Source organism: Ceratotherium simum, chromosome 25 (assembly GCF_057802395.1).
Source record: "Ceratotherium simum simum isolate JZ-2026a chromosome 25, ASM5780239v1, whole genome shotgun sequence".
NCBI lineage: Eukaryota > Metazoa > Chordata > Mammalia > Perissodactyla > Rhinocerotidae > Ceratotherium > Ceratotherium simum.
In genome coordinates, this window is record NC_141924.1 from 38,919,378 (window position 1) to 38,934,053 (window position 14,676).

Sequence of the window (14,676 nt, forward strand, 5' to 3'; positions counted from 1 at the left end):
TATTTATTATGTCTTTTTCATCATTGTACACGTTATTATGTCTGAAAACATTACAGGATTTAGTACATATTAGGCATTCAATAATATTTTGTGCAGTCAATACAGAAATGATCAAAAGGTTGATTTATTAATTTACAGTGAGAAATAGAATTGTCAGGCAGACCTGGTATCCAAACTGGGCTGACAAGGGCAAGTCTCTTCTCTGTTGGGAACTACGCAGAAAATTCAGTTATTCTAAGAATATTTCTTGGTATCCATGGACTCAGAACATGTTACATTATTTGAATATTTAATGGCACCATGTCATGTTAGTGTGTCCTGACAATTCCAGACCACGCATATACTTGTTTCTACCCCTATTCCCAGACGACAATAATCTTTGAGCCTTAACTCCCTTTCAGAGAAGGAGGGCTTACAAGAGCCCTGCCACTCCTTCTTGTCTATGGCTTGTTTTTCTCTGTTATTCGGTGCCATACCCTCCCCTTTTCACTCACAAATTCTGCTTTAGTTATATATTAACACAACATAATAGGACACAAAGGGTTATTCTCTGAGCCATGTTCCTCTTCTAAATGCTGCATACACTAAAATTCTCCAAGGCAGGACAGTATGTTTTAATATACTTTATAACTTCTATAGCACCTACTAGAGCATTTTAACTCAGTGAATAGCAAACAATGTCGTAGCCTAAATATTTTCGGTTATATAACTCTGTTGCTTGCTAGAGAGACACGACTTAGTTTTGATTTGTTTAGAGTTAGAGATTTGTTGGGCTGTGTTGGGAGATTTAAATATTCAGCTTGAATGCTATTTTGTGTGCCTGGAGTGTTCACCACAGCAGGTGTTACCTAACCAGATGCTAAAGCCTTTTAAATTAATACGCAGCATCTTGTCAAAAATGCCTCCTGCTTTACACTGTCAGAGCTGTTGAAAATTGGCTTTTCCTGCCAACAGAGTTTTCAGTTGGCAGTGACTCAGCCCTGACATGCTTTAGCTACAATGCTTACTGGGCCAGGTGATTTTACTATTGTACTTAGAATGTTGAGTTTTAATAAATTTCCAAATGCTTCAAGCATCAAAGAAGCAAAAATATCTTTTGGATGAAAATAGAGATAAGAGATTCTTTCCCTCTCTTTCCATAAAGATGAGTCAATTCAAGAACAAGATCCTTAGTTGGGTTACAGAACTAGAGCGCTTGGTTCGTTTGTTGGGATTTCTCTTTGATGATCTTCCTCTCTCTTCTTTCCTATATCTGATACCATAAGACCAGGCCTAACGGCTTTCTCTATTTGGGGAAAAGTACCAGGCGAGCTGGAGCAGGTTAAAGGGAAAGCATACTTGGAGTGGGTACTTCAGTCTTGGTTCTAGGCCATTGAGTTTGTCTGTCTTTCTCATTTCAGCAATAGTATGCAGAGGGACAAGATTTGGGAGTTAGAGAAGCTACTCAGACTTAGGATTTGGGAAGCTACTGAAACTTAGAGCCAGAGCCCAAGGGGATGGGAGTCTTCATTCAGCATGGTCCATGCTACTCACCTGGGTCAGCAAATCTATAAAAGGCTTTGGGCTGGAACCCTGGATTCTGGCCAGACTTCTTGTGGACAGCTGGAGTGCTCTCAAATAGCATCTCACAGCAACCAACACGAGGGTTCATGGGAAACTCCTCAGATGTGCTTTATCCTGTCATTTCATTTCAGACTCCAGACAACATCTTGAGAGTTGTGTGAGCCCCAGGGTCGTGGTAGCAGATGCCATCAGAGAGGTGTGGAGGGAATAATAGCAGTAAGGTCAGAGACGTGTGTTCCAGGGGGCTTTTAAGAACAGTTTTATGATGTCAGAAAATTTCCTCATAGTTTCTATCTTTGTAAACATTAACATTATGTTAATATTTTTATAAGAGAACAGAGTATTATTTGATATGTTTTAGGTAATAATAAGCTAATTAATTGATAAGCAAGAATTTACTAAGTATAAAGGAGCAAAAGGCTACAACAAGCGATTTTCTCTTATAAAAACGTGCTGAGTATTTTTACTCTGTCACATTAATGTCAATCATTTTTACCATGCTAGTCCATTAATGATACAATGGGACCCCCTCTTCTTTGATGTTGCTCTTGAGACAAATCCTGCTGTCCCTGGTTAATTATTAGGAGGAATATTAGGATCTTTCCCCAAAATGAGGCAATAATTAACAATAAGATTTATGTAAGTGATTTATTTAAGTCAGTTGTATGATTCTCAAGTTAGAGTTCGGTTACCATTAATTTTAAAAAACTGCATGATTTTTGTATTTCCCGAAAAGTCTAATGAAATATACTATCCTAATATGGAAAATTGGGTCTTGGAAGAAAACAAAATTGTATGTGGATAACTACACATAGTTCAAAAATTGCTGAGTATATAGCATTTGTTGGACATCTACTGTACCAGGACTAATACTAGTCATACTTATACTAATGATCTCTCTTTTTTATTTTCTTTTTTACTTTGACTTTTTTTTTAGAGTAATTTTAGATTCACAGGAAAATTAAGAGGGAAGTACATAGATTTGCCATATATCTCCTGTCCCCACACATGCATAGCCTCCCCCATTATCAACATTCCCCATCAGGTGGTATATTTCCTACAACTGATAAGGCTATGTTTGCACATCAATGCTACCCAAAATCCGTAGTTTGTATTACAATTCCTTCTTGGTATTCTACATTCTAAGGGTTTGGAAAAATATATAATGACATGTCATTATATATATACAAAGCATTTTTACTGCCCTAAGAATCCTCGGTACTCCATCTATTCATCCCAACCCCCTCCAGCTTCAACTTCTGGCAACTACTGATCTATTTACTGTCCCCATAATTTTAACTTTTCAGAGGGTCATGTAGTTGGGATCATACGGTAGGTAGCCTTTTCAGATTGACGTCTTTCACTTAGTCATATGCATTTCAGATTCCTCCATGTCTTTTCATGGCTTGATAGCTCATTTCTTTTTAGTACTGAATAATATTCCATTGTCTGGATAGACCATAGTTTATCTGTTCACCTACTAAAGGACATCTTGGTTGCTTCCAAGTTTTGGCAATTATGAATGAAGCTGCTATAAACATCCATGTGTGGGTTTTCTTTTATGGATATAAGTTTTCAATTTCTTTGGGTAAATACAAAGAAGCATGAGTGCTGGATCATATGAATTAATGATCTCATTTTTACCCACACCAATCTAATAAGAAGGTATTGCTACCTACATTTCTCAGATACACAACTGAGGCTTAAAAAGTCCCCTGCTCTTCGCCCAGATATGAACCCAGCTCTGTTTCTCTCTGAAATCGGGACTGTTTGGACCAAGCCACACACGACTTCCATGAGTAGGCAGAGCATAAGGCCAGCGCACACATGAGGCACAGTGAAAGCACTGCTTAGGGCTCATGATACTTTTAGGGGCCCATGAAAATGTTTCAACTACTTTTGGGGGCAGGGAGGGTGGTGCAGCAGTTAAGTGCACGCACTCCACTGCGGAGGCCCCAGGGTTGGCAGGTTCGGATCCCGGGCGGGCACCGATGCCCGGCTTATCAAGCCATGCTGTGGTGGCGTCCCATATAAAGTAGAGGAAGATGGGCACGGATGTTAGCCCAGGGCCAATCTTTCTCAGTAAAAAGAGGAGGATTGGCATTGGATGTCAGCTCAGGGCTAATCTTCCTCATAAAAAAAAAATGTTTCAACTACTTTTAAAATTAAAAGAGAAAATGAATATAATCCAATCTAGATTATATTTATATGTCAGCACAGTCATGGAATATAGTTTTTAATATTTTTTATGAACGAAGGGGCCCACAAAGACTAAAGTACCTGGGGCCCTCAGAAGTCATGATGCGGTGCTGGCAGAGTAGTCGATTTTTGGATACTGAAGAGCTAAGTTGCTTCTAAATATGTTCCCAACCAATCTATGGTAACATGGCCTGCCCTCCAGGATTCAACAACAAAGACGAATCATCGCTCACAGCAGCCATTAAAGAGCACCTGAAACCTGGGGCAGCTCCGTACTCACGTTGACAGAGTCGGGACAGCAGAACGGGGATGAGATATAAGACGGGCACGCTTCAGTGGGAGTGTCGTCAGTGAGACCTGGTAGGAGCATGACAGGATGGTCAGAGAGCCTGAGGCTGCCTGACAGCACCTGTGTTTGATTCCAACAAATATCCACCTTGTCGATGATGCCAGTTACCTTGATTGGGAGATTTTTGAAAACGAAAGTTACCCAGTACCTCTGCCCACATCTACCGTAGGATGACTCTTGTAGCATGTTTGATTTTAAACAGACTTTAATCTCTCAGGTCACCGTAATGCATTAAAATAACCTTCTATTATGCTGTTTTAGGGAAAAGACAAAATGGTTTTCTTCTTGGAACATGGATACATAAAAAATCAAGGAGGCACAAAATATTATTTGTGGAGAGTTGAACTCTCATTTTCCTTTTAAATTGGGCAGCCTTACTCAACAATTCTGTGAGAACTTGAAGAGGCCAGTTGCGCCCGTCAAGTTGTGTTAGTTATGCAGGTGATTCTACCTTCGAGCTGTCTAGCCCAGGGCTGCCCATGAGACATGGCTATTTCATACAGTAATTTCGGATGACAGCTTTCCCTGAGCTCATGCAAGTCTAGGAGGCAGTTATAAGACCAGAGGTCATTAACACTGCATTTGATTACATAACATAATACAGCAAAAAGAAAAAATATATATATATAGAGAGAGAGAGAGAGAGTGTGATGGGGTATTGATTTTTATTAAATAAATGCTTTGTTGTTTTTCAAACTAAATGATTTCCAAACTAAATTTCTAAAGACTCTGGTGAATTTATAACAATTAATATTCTGAGATATATACGGATATAAAATTTAAGGAATATATTAAGTATTTTTGTTGCTTTGTTTTTGTCTTTCCAATGTAATACTTCTGTCATTAGTATGTTCTAGAAAGTATGTCCTGTGGTATAGGGAAGGAGATATTTCTCTTTATACATGTAAATTTGTATGCAGTTATATCCAAAGAAATACAGATTTAAAATCCAAAGCTTTCCACCAAGTATTACAAATAGAATTGCTAGAAGAATTTTTAATTCTCAAAACAGGAGTCACCAAAATATAGTAAATTGGGGGCACAGCCTAAGGAAGTCATTATAAAAACATTTTGAAGTAGTTAATTTTGTCTATTTAAATGCTAGATGGTCAAGTCAGCATGCTTCCGTGCCATATGCTTTCCTCAGAGCTATTTTTGATTTGCACAAATGTTAGCTGGTTAAAGAATAAACTTAAAAGATGCTTTTCTGTGGTTGGTGAGGGTGTTGGTGAAGCTTAGTGAAGCTGAATTCCAACTCACCCTTTATTTTTTCTCTTCTCTCTCAGACCGGTTTGCACTCATGGTTCTTCAGCCAGTACTTACTCAGATATGTGGCTGCAGAAATAAGGCAATCGTCAGTTCATTAATTAAGTAGCCCACAGATTAGAGAATGCAGGTTTAATTGAAAGGTAAAGAGTGTTAACATTGTAATTATGATGAATAGATTGTCATAGATTGCTCTAGAGATGGCTGCCGGGAGTCAATGACTTGAAATTAAAAGGTCGATTTCCCCTCTTGTCATGCAGCTTCTCCTGACCTGCTCTTCTGAGGTGGTGAGGACTCACCTATTATTAAATCAAGACCTTTCAAACATTTAGTTAAGGAGAAAATCTGTCTTTTTTTCCCCAAATAAACTTCCTCAAGTAAGCACACCATCCTGAAATGAGTCAGGGAAGTTAGCAATCTTTTTCAGTCCTTCTATGTTTAATATGAAATATCAGAAAATGAATTTGAAGATGAACATGTATAAAAATAGAATGTTCTGCGTCAGTCTGAGGATGGGCAGCCTGATAGGCTGTGGTGATTTACTGAGTGGAAAGAGGCGTAAGGAGAAGAGAGGAGGAAGGATGGATAGAAGAAGCTCTGGGTCTATACTCTCTCCCAACCAGGTCACTCCTATCGACTGTAAATTGGCCCTTGTATTTTTCACTTGAGAATAACACCTGCAGGCACCAAAACAAGAGAAGCTTCTTTGCATGAAACTGATTGAGAACAACCCATTGACCTAAAGGCTATTATTTGAAATATTAGCAGCTCAGACACTTGAACTTCCCCAATTGACCCTTAGCTCAGAGGCCAGCACACATGTTGTAACCACTGTTAAGATACAAAGGCAGGTTACCTCCGTTCTGGGATCTAACAAGCCTGGGGAATGTGATACCAGCATTGGCATTGCCATATACTATCATGGACCTTGCTAGAGTTAATCTCTTTTGTTCAAATTTTCTCATCTGTGTTCTGGGACTAATAAGGCTGTCATGGTGAATAGATGATGTAACAGATGTGAAGTTCCTAACAGCATTCCTAGCCTGTAATAAGTGATCAAGGAATGACAGCTCAAGAAGAGGATGAGGCGGGCAGGAGAGAAAAGAGGCAATGCTAAGAACTTAGCTGAAATAGAGGAACTTTAGATTTTATGCAATTTGTAAGACTTGTAACTTAGAATTAGGAGTGCATAGAAATTAGACAACTTGTGTTGGTGTATAAGAAATAACACCTTCAAATTTTTTAAGATACTAACAGGAAAAAGTTATTTTATTTTGCTCTATATTTTTAAGGAACTAATGCTCTACATCCTGGGTTGAATTCGTATTGAGGAGGATTGATACAGCTAGAAAGGATTCACTCCTGAGTAAAAGTAGTTTGAATGGTGAATGCCTAAACCCGCATGATCGTACTGAGAGCAAGGACTTTAACTTACTCCTTTTACTGTCGTCAGCCTAGTGCGTAGAGTAGTGCCCAATACATAGGGAGCACTCTATGAACGTGTGTGTGATGTGCATGGGTACAAGCTAAGAAAGAACAGGACATTCCCTTCAGTCTGAGGGCACTTACACGGCGCTGTGTGTCCTGACAACTATGTACTTGAAAATTCCAAGAAAAAAATGCAGAGCAGGGAAAGTCATTTTGGCCCTCAGGAAAAGTAAGGATTTTGGCAGACTGTGGTTGGGGAACGATATGATTAGTCTGAAAACTTGTCAAATATGGTTTACGACCCCTGTCTGTGATTCAAAGCAAACTCAGCTCTTCCTACAGACTCCTTTGAATTCAGACACGGTGAAGCGTGAATGAAATTTTCTTCTGACATTTATCCTTCACTGCCTTCAGCTTCCGCAAACCTCTGTGTTAAACATGTGTTCTGTTTCTTAACTTTTTTCACTCAAAATTATATTTTTTAAATCTTTCCATGTTGCTGTAAAAAGATCTAGCCTATTCCTTCTGCCCTTTGCACAATGTTCTATCATGTGCCTTCACTATATTTAATTCATCCATTTTCATATAGTTGGAAATCCAAGTTATTCACAATTCTTGGCCACAAAACCAACTTTCCTCAGCATATCTTATATTCTAATGCCTACAGCATATTTCTAAGAGCAAAATACATAGCATACATAACATCCCACATCCATTTGTCTATGGATTTTTTTTCCTGAGAATCTTGTGGAAATACTGTTCTATAGAATACAGTTTCAGGAATGCTAGACTAGAAAAATAACATATGGCTTAAATATGTATTTTCAGTTTGAGAATGAATAAGACTGATATAATATGTCCAATGAACAAATGATAAATCTGAATGCATGAATTATTGGGAACAGTATCACTTTATATACGTGCAATGAAACATAGCAGGCAATAATGCCATTACTGTGTAGAATATAGTATAGTATAATCTTTTAGATATAGACAAAAACACCTGCTACAAAGTAAAAAGGGTATCAGACATGTTATATATGCGCCAGCCCTGGTGATCTAGTGGTGCTCTCACTGCTTCAGCCCAGGTTTGTTTCCAGGTCAGGGAACCACACCACCTGTCTGTCAGTTGTCATATTGTGGTGGCTGCTTGCAGCTGTGATGCTAAAAGCTATGCCACTGGTATTTCAAATACCAGCAAGGTCATCCATGGTGGACAGGTTTCAGTGGAGATTCCAGACTAAGACAGACTAGGAAGAAGGACCTGGCCACCCACTTCCAAAAAAATTGGCTATGAAAACCCTACGAACAGCAGTGGAGCATTGTTTGACATAGAGCCAGAGGGTGAGAGATGGCGCAAAAAGACTGGGCAGGGTTCCGCTCTGCTGTATGCAGGGTGGCTAGGAGTGGGAATCGACTCTAGGGTGCTAACAACAGCAAATATGTTGAGCAAATTCTAATGACCTCACTCAGTAAAAGAAATAACTCTAATTTATTATACCTTTCAAAAATCGTTTTAAAGTCGAAAAGTTTAAGGGAATTGAAACGTTCATTTACTGTTACACCAAGGATTTATTGAGTGTCTACAATTTGTAAGGAACTATGCTAAATCCTGAGGATATAAAAATAAACAAGATAACAACTTTGCATTAAAAGATCATACTGTTTACTTGGGGGAGATGAATACATAATTCAATTACTATAAAAACATTACAGTAAATGCATTGATACGTTTCAGATAAGGTACTATAGAGCATTAACAAGGCAAACTGGTGCCTTTAAACATCAATTAGGTAGGCAGAGAGGACGGAGAAAAATATTCCAGATATAGGAGATAGTATGTGAAAGAAATAGAACAGAACAGAGATGAGAAAATGGAAAGATGGAAATAGAAACAGGAAGAGAAGCCTGTGGTAGATTCAGGGGATAGTCCTTCTTAGAAGGAGGCCGTAGAGAGTCAGAGTCGCCTGTAAATCGACAGTGTCTCTAAGCAAGTAAACTAACATCACTCTGTGTGGGACACTTTGGTGATGGGTTTTGAGTGCTGGTTAGTGATGGAAATCCTTGACGTGTCTCACATGTGAAATCTGAAAGATCTATGAGGTCAAGTGCAACAACTATGTCTAAGTTATCACTGTATCTTCAGCACCTAGCATAGGCTCGGACATGTAGTAGGTGCTCAATAAATGTCATGTCGATGGATGGGTAGTTAGAGGGATGATAAGTTTGTATCAATTGGTAGTCAAGAAATTTGATGATTTTCCATTTTCAGCCAGAAGGAGGCGGTGTGTCAGAAACTAAAGAGTTGGAATCAGGGTGGATTATTTTTAGCTGTGTGACCTTGAGCAAGTTCTTTATTCATGCTAAGCTTCAGTATCCTCATCGGAAAAATAAGGAAGAGATGAAGTAATTCATATAAAATGCTAAGCTCACGGCTCCTGCTCAAAGCGTGGTTGCTATTGTTCAATGAGAAATAAAGCTTAATTGTGAAAGGGCCACATTTTGTATGGTTTGAATTTTAAAAGTTAAAGTCTGTTTAAATTTGATGTGCTTGAAAATAGGGAGCTCTGAAAATTTTTGTGAGCTTGAGAAAGATATAATTTTTACAAAGACCGAAAGGATAAATTAGAAGAGGAAAGCCTGTGGTCAGGAGGAAAAAAACAACCTAACAATCAGTATGAAATAGATTGTCAGGGTTCAAAGCCCAACTATACCATTGACTAAGTGTCTAACTCTGGGTGAATTTCTTAACTTCTCTAGACCTCAGTGAGTTTTGTTTTTTTTTAATATTTTATTTTCTTAGAGCAGTTTTAGGTTCACAGCAAAGTTGAGAGGGAGGTAAAATGATTTCCCATATGCCCTCTGGCCCCACACATGCATAGCCTCCCCTATTTTCAATATCCCCCGCTAGAGTGTACATCTATTACAATTGAGGAACCTACATGGGTACGTCATCACCCAAAATCCACTGTTTACATTATAGTTCACTCTTGGTGCTGTACCTTCTGTGGGTTTGGACAAATATATAATCACGTGTATTCAACATTACTCCATACTGCCCTAAAAGTCCTCTGTGCTCAGTCCATTCATCCCCTCCCCCTTCCAACACTCCTGGCAACCACTTATCTTTTTACTGTCTCCATAGTTTTGATTTTTCCAGAATGTCATACAGTTGGAATCATACAGTATGTAGCCTTTTCAGATTGGCTTCTTCCACTTAGTAATATGCACTTCAGGATCCTCCATGTTTTTTCCTGGCTTGATAGCTCATTTCTTTTTAGCACTGAATAATATTCCATTGTCTGGATGTACCACGGTTTGTTTATTCATTCACCTGCTAAAGGGCATCTTGGTTGCTTCCATGTTTTGGCAATTATGAATGAAGCTGCAATGAATATTTAATGTGCAGGTTTAATGTGTGAGGACATATTTTTCAACTCCTTTGGGTAAATATCAAGGAGTGAGATTGCTGGATTGTATGGTAAGAGTGTTTAGTTTTTATTAGTGAGGTTTTAGTATTTTGTTGCAGGGTTTCATTAGGATTCCTGAGATAATCAATATAAATTGCTTGGCAGAGAGTCTAGCATATCGTAAAGGCTCAATCAATGTTTATTATATTTGCTGTTATTATCTTAGAAAAGATGACGTAAGACTCAGTTCATGTTGACAGTAAGGATGGAGAAGTGGGTACAGAAGAGAGAAATGTCAGAGGAAAAGTGTGAAAACATTGATGATTCACTCCATGTTAGGCAGCTGCACCCACTGCGGTTCCGGGCGTGCAGGGTGTGCTTGTCTAGTACTTGTTGCTCTGCATGAAAGGCATACCCTGCCTTGAGCCTCCCAGTTCCCCACACTCCCTTTGGACTAATTAAGAAGGATCATGTAAAAATTGTAAGTAATGGTTATCTAATTCTTCAGATAAGGAGAAAGAGAACTGCTAAATGCACTCCAAATCTGAGTCAGATAAACCTGATGAACAGCTAAAGTCAAAATGGTGTAGTGGAAAAGCACTAGACAAGCTGTCTGGAGAAGTATGTTCATAGCCTCACTCACTCTCCATGTGCTGTGAGCTCCGTGAATTTGTGCTTATGTCTTAGTAATTCAGTTTCCTCAGCCATAAAATGGGAATGAGACTCCTTTGCTGGTTATTGAGAGAGCAGGATGAGATAATGAATATAAAAGTAGTGCCTGAAATTTGTTAGGAAGTTAATAAATGTAAGACTAATCTTAATACACATGGAGTTGCTAAATAGCTTGCTCAGAATCAGTGCCAAGATGGTAAATAAAAAATGCAAAGTCATCTGTCACGGATAACATCTTGACTAATTTCTGTCCTCGGTTTTGAAGACGTGATTCTTTCAGTTCACTTATACATGATGGTTTCTCTTATTCGCTAAGCATAAGAGCATATTTCTCCATTGTAGAGAGTTTTGATGATAGAAATACATAGAAGGAAGCCAAAAAACAAAATTCAGTCATAATTTCACCACTTGGAGATATCTAATGTTAAAATTCTGAAATACTTCCTTCTGATCTTTTTTCTTTCTGTAGATAGCAGCCTAAACCTCTAGAAAGAGACCAAATATATGTTTTTTTTTAACTAGGATGACATTAAATGCACAGATTTAATTTATTTTTTGTCTTATAATATTCGTGAATATAGGATTACTTTTAAATGCCTATATGTTAATATACAGTGCAGAATCTGTCACTTCTTTTCTCTGTCAAAACTGTGCAGTTTATATGAAGAAAGTTTCATGTTTTATGGAAGTGTTTATTATTTTCTACTTGTTGCTTTTCCATTCTCTATTTAGATAATATACTCAGAGGGTATCAACAACATTTAAGCAGGCAGCAAGCAGGGGAGAAAACATTCATGTGTAATGCCAGCCAAAATGTAACAGTGAACTCGTTCATCTTGACTCTAAGCTCTAAGTCTACTCTGAAGTCTTTGAAGTAGCCACTTGGGCTGAAGCCAGGCAGAGAAACTCAGCAAAATAACTGGTTTGAAGCAAACAAAAATATAAACCCTAAATTTTTCCCAGCTTTGCGTCATCATCATATTCTTTTACTTTTTACTAAATTTGCCTTTGTGGATGTTAGGTTAACCAAACCTATCTCCCTCTTTGTTTTTGATCTTCTGACAGTGCCTTCTCAGCCTGGAGCTCAGTTTTCCCAAGTACTCGAATATTTAAGTATTAATTTTATTACTGAGAATCATTCTAAATCATTTAATGATAATATAGATCTGTTTACTATTTTTTAAAATTGTTCTAAAATAACATTTGTTTATAAGTTAGAGTAGCAGAAGAGTTGAATTAGGTTTCTTCATCTTCTTTTTAAAGTAATTTTTACTGTGTCTAAACTCTCTGCCCACTGGTAAAAATACCCATATCATATAATCTCTGATTGCATTTTGGGGAAAGAAGCCTTTGAAGATTCCTCCAAAATGTCATTTGTCATGTGAAGAAAGGATTACTCCAGAACCCTGAATTTTTTTAGCAACATGATCCATTTTCATTTATGGAAAATAAATACTAACTGAGCATCCACTGTGTCTTAGACACTGAGAGTATAGCAGTGAAGTCAGATGAAGTTCCAGTTCACGTGGAACTTACATTTCAGAAGGAAAGAATGTTCAATGTGTAAATTAATAAGAGAATCTTGGATGATGTTATCAAATCTTAGATGCATTTATTATTTTGTAAGAGACAGGTACATGGTCTTTCTTCCTCTTGTTAACAAATAAATGAACTTCTTAATCTCTAAATAGCACATTTAGCAGGTTTTTTTTGGGTATTGGGGTTGGTATTGGTGGTGTTTTTTGTTTGTTTTTTGATGGTCTAGTATACTAGTCTGAACATTGCTATATAGGAATGGAAGTATGAGATTTTTGGAGTTGTTCACAAAATTGGCCAAATTTAAATCATTCTATATTATCAATATATTATCATACTAATGTTAAGTTCAGTATGATTTATTTGATACATTTTGAAATAGATTTTATGGACTCATCTAAGTAGCATATTATAATAAAATGTGTATGTTAAATATCATGGATTAGCATTTTCTAGACATTGGAATCAATTTAATAAGAGCAATGTATATATATTGGTCAATTAGGTCATTTTTTTCCATTCTTCACATTCAACAGTTTATATTTTTAATTATGTTTATTCCTGGTAAAATACATTTTTTATATCTGGAATATGTTTTCAAATATTTTTATTCTCCTTTCAGGAATTTGCTGCACTGACAAAAGAATTAAATGCCTGCAGGGAACAACTTCTAGAAAAGGAAGAAGAAATTTCTGAACTTAAAGCTGAAAGAAACAACACAAGAGTAAGTATAAAACTGCTTCTACTTGGAATTAGTTCCATATATAGTTCAGCGCCTTATCTCTACAATACTCATAAAAATATAAGCATTTAAGAACTTTTGGAAGACTTCAAGCAGACGCCAACTCCCAGTCTGTTACTTAAAGTAAAGGAGAATATACTACAAAATTCAAAACAGGAAGACAGGAAACCTAAATTATAGTCTCTACTACTAAATCACCATGTTGCCTTAGAAAATGTTCTCATTCCTTCTGGCCTTTGCTTTATTTGAGTTTAGAAAGAAAGGCTGGATTTCAATAGTGAGTTTCAAGCTTTCAAACTGTTGTATTGGAGTAGGAGGGCAATATTTCAGAGGATGGAGATGGGCAACAAAGACAGGTTTGAGAGGGGAGTATGAGTTTCGATTATGGGGCCCTAGGAGGGAGTGGCTTGGCATTTGTTCTCACCTCACCACAGCAAAATATTTAAAAAAAAAGTGTTAAAATATAAAACCATTGGAACAGAACTCTCCTAGTTAAAAGAGGTATTCATTTTCTATTTTAGAAGATTGTTGAGGAGATTTCCAGTTCTGATATTCTGATTTCATGAAACTGAAGGATTTTGCTATATTCTGCTCTTGGAAACCATGTACTCCTTCAGTCTCATGCCATATGACATTAAAGTTCAGAATCTGACCAAAGATGATATATTTTCCAGTTCAGATGAAAAAGTCACTAACTTTTATGAAACATGTAAATCGCCATATTACCCATAAAGAGAGCAATTTCTCTACTGAAGGAATGTAGAGAAAAACCACTTTTGTGTGGATATAGTTCAATTTCAATATGAAGTAGGTGAAAATATTTTAAGTATTAGAGCTGTAGCAGATTAGTGCTGAAAAATAAGCTATAATTAATGGTTTATTCATTTTATGCTTGGTCATAGAGAGCAATGTAAAGAAGCTTCACAGTGAGATTGTACGTCTAGTGAGAGAGACAATTCTGTGCATAATGGTTAAATGATCAAACTCTGTTTGTCTCCTTATTCACCAGGGTCTTATTTTACAGTAAAGAAAGCTCACACAGTGTGCACACAAGGAATGGGTTTTCATTGAGGCTTTGATGACCAGTCACAGGACTCTGCCTCTAATGCGACATAACAAGGGCAGTTTAGATCATTTTATCAGGTGTCAGATGAATTTTTCTGTTTCTTTCACCCTCTGTATATTTTTTCCCACCCTTTATTTTTAACCTGCACTGTTTTTCCGTGCAAATTTAAAGTTTATTTCTGCCATGAGATTTATTCTGTCCTATTTCACTATTTTCTATTTTAATGCTTTAGGCTGCATTCCCTGATGTAGTGCAGTACAGCCAAATGTAGAAGTGGGAGCAGGAAGCTGAAAATGGAGGGAAATGCAAGCCTCTCGGGGGACTTCCAACTAATCTTCATATTTAAAATGAACCAGAAATGCTTTTGTTAGCTGTGAATGTATTTCTCCTTTACACAGACTTTCTTTCTCCAGCCCTGTACTCCTTTCTGTAGACCTATAAGGAA

General features: G+C 37.4%; 1 protein-coding gene across 3 annotated transcripts in view; it reads left to right on the forward strand.

Moving 5' to 3' along the window:
* The window catches only part of PPFIA2 (PPFI scaffold protein A2), a 466,644-nt gene that overhangs the window by 263,497 nt on the left and 188,471 nt on the right, over positions 1–14,676 (forward strand). For all 3 annotated transcript variants that reach the window (XM_014796194.2, XM_087449132.1, XM_087449134.1), the window contains one exon: positions 13,046–13,147. In XM_014796194.2, coding sequence (XP_014651680.1) covers positions 13,046–13,147 — 102 coding nt within the window. The remainder of the gene's footprint in view (positions 1–13,045; positions 13,148–14,676) is intronic.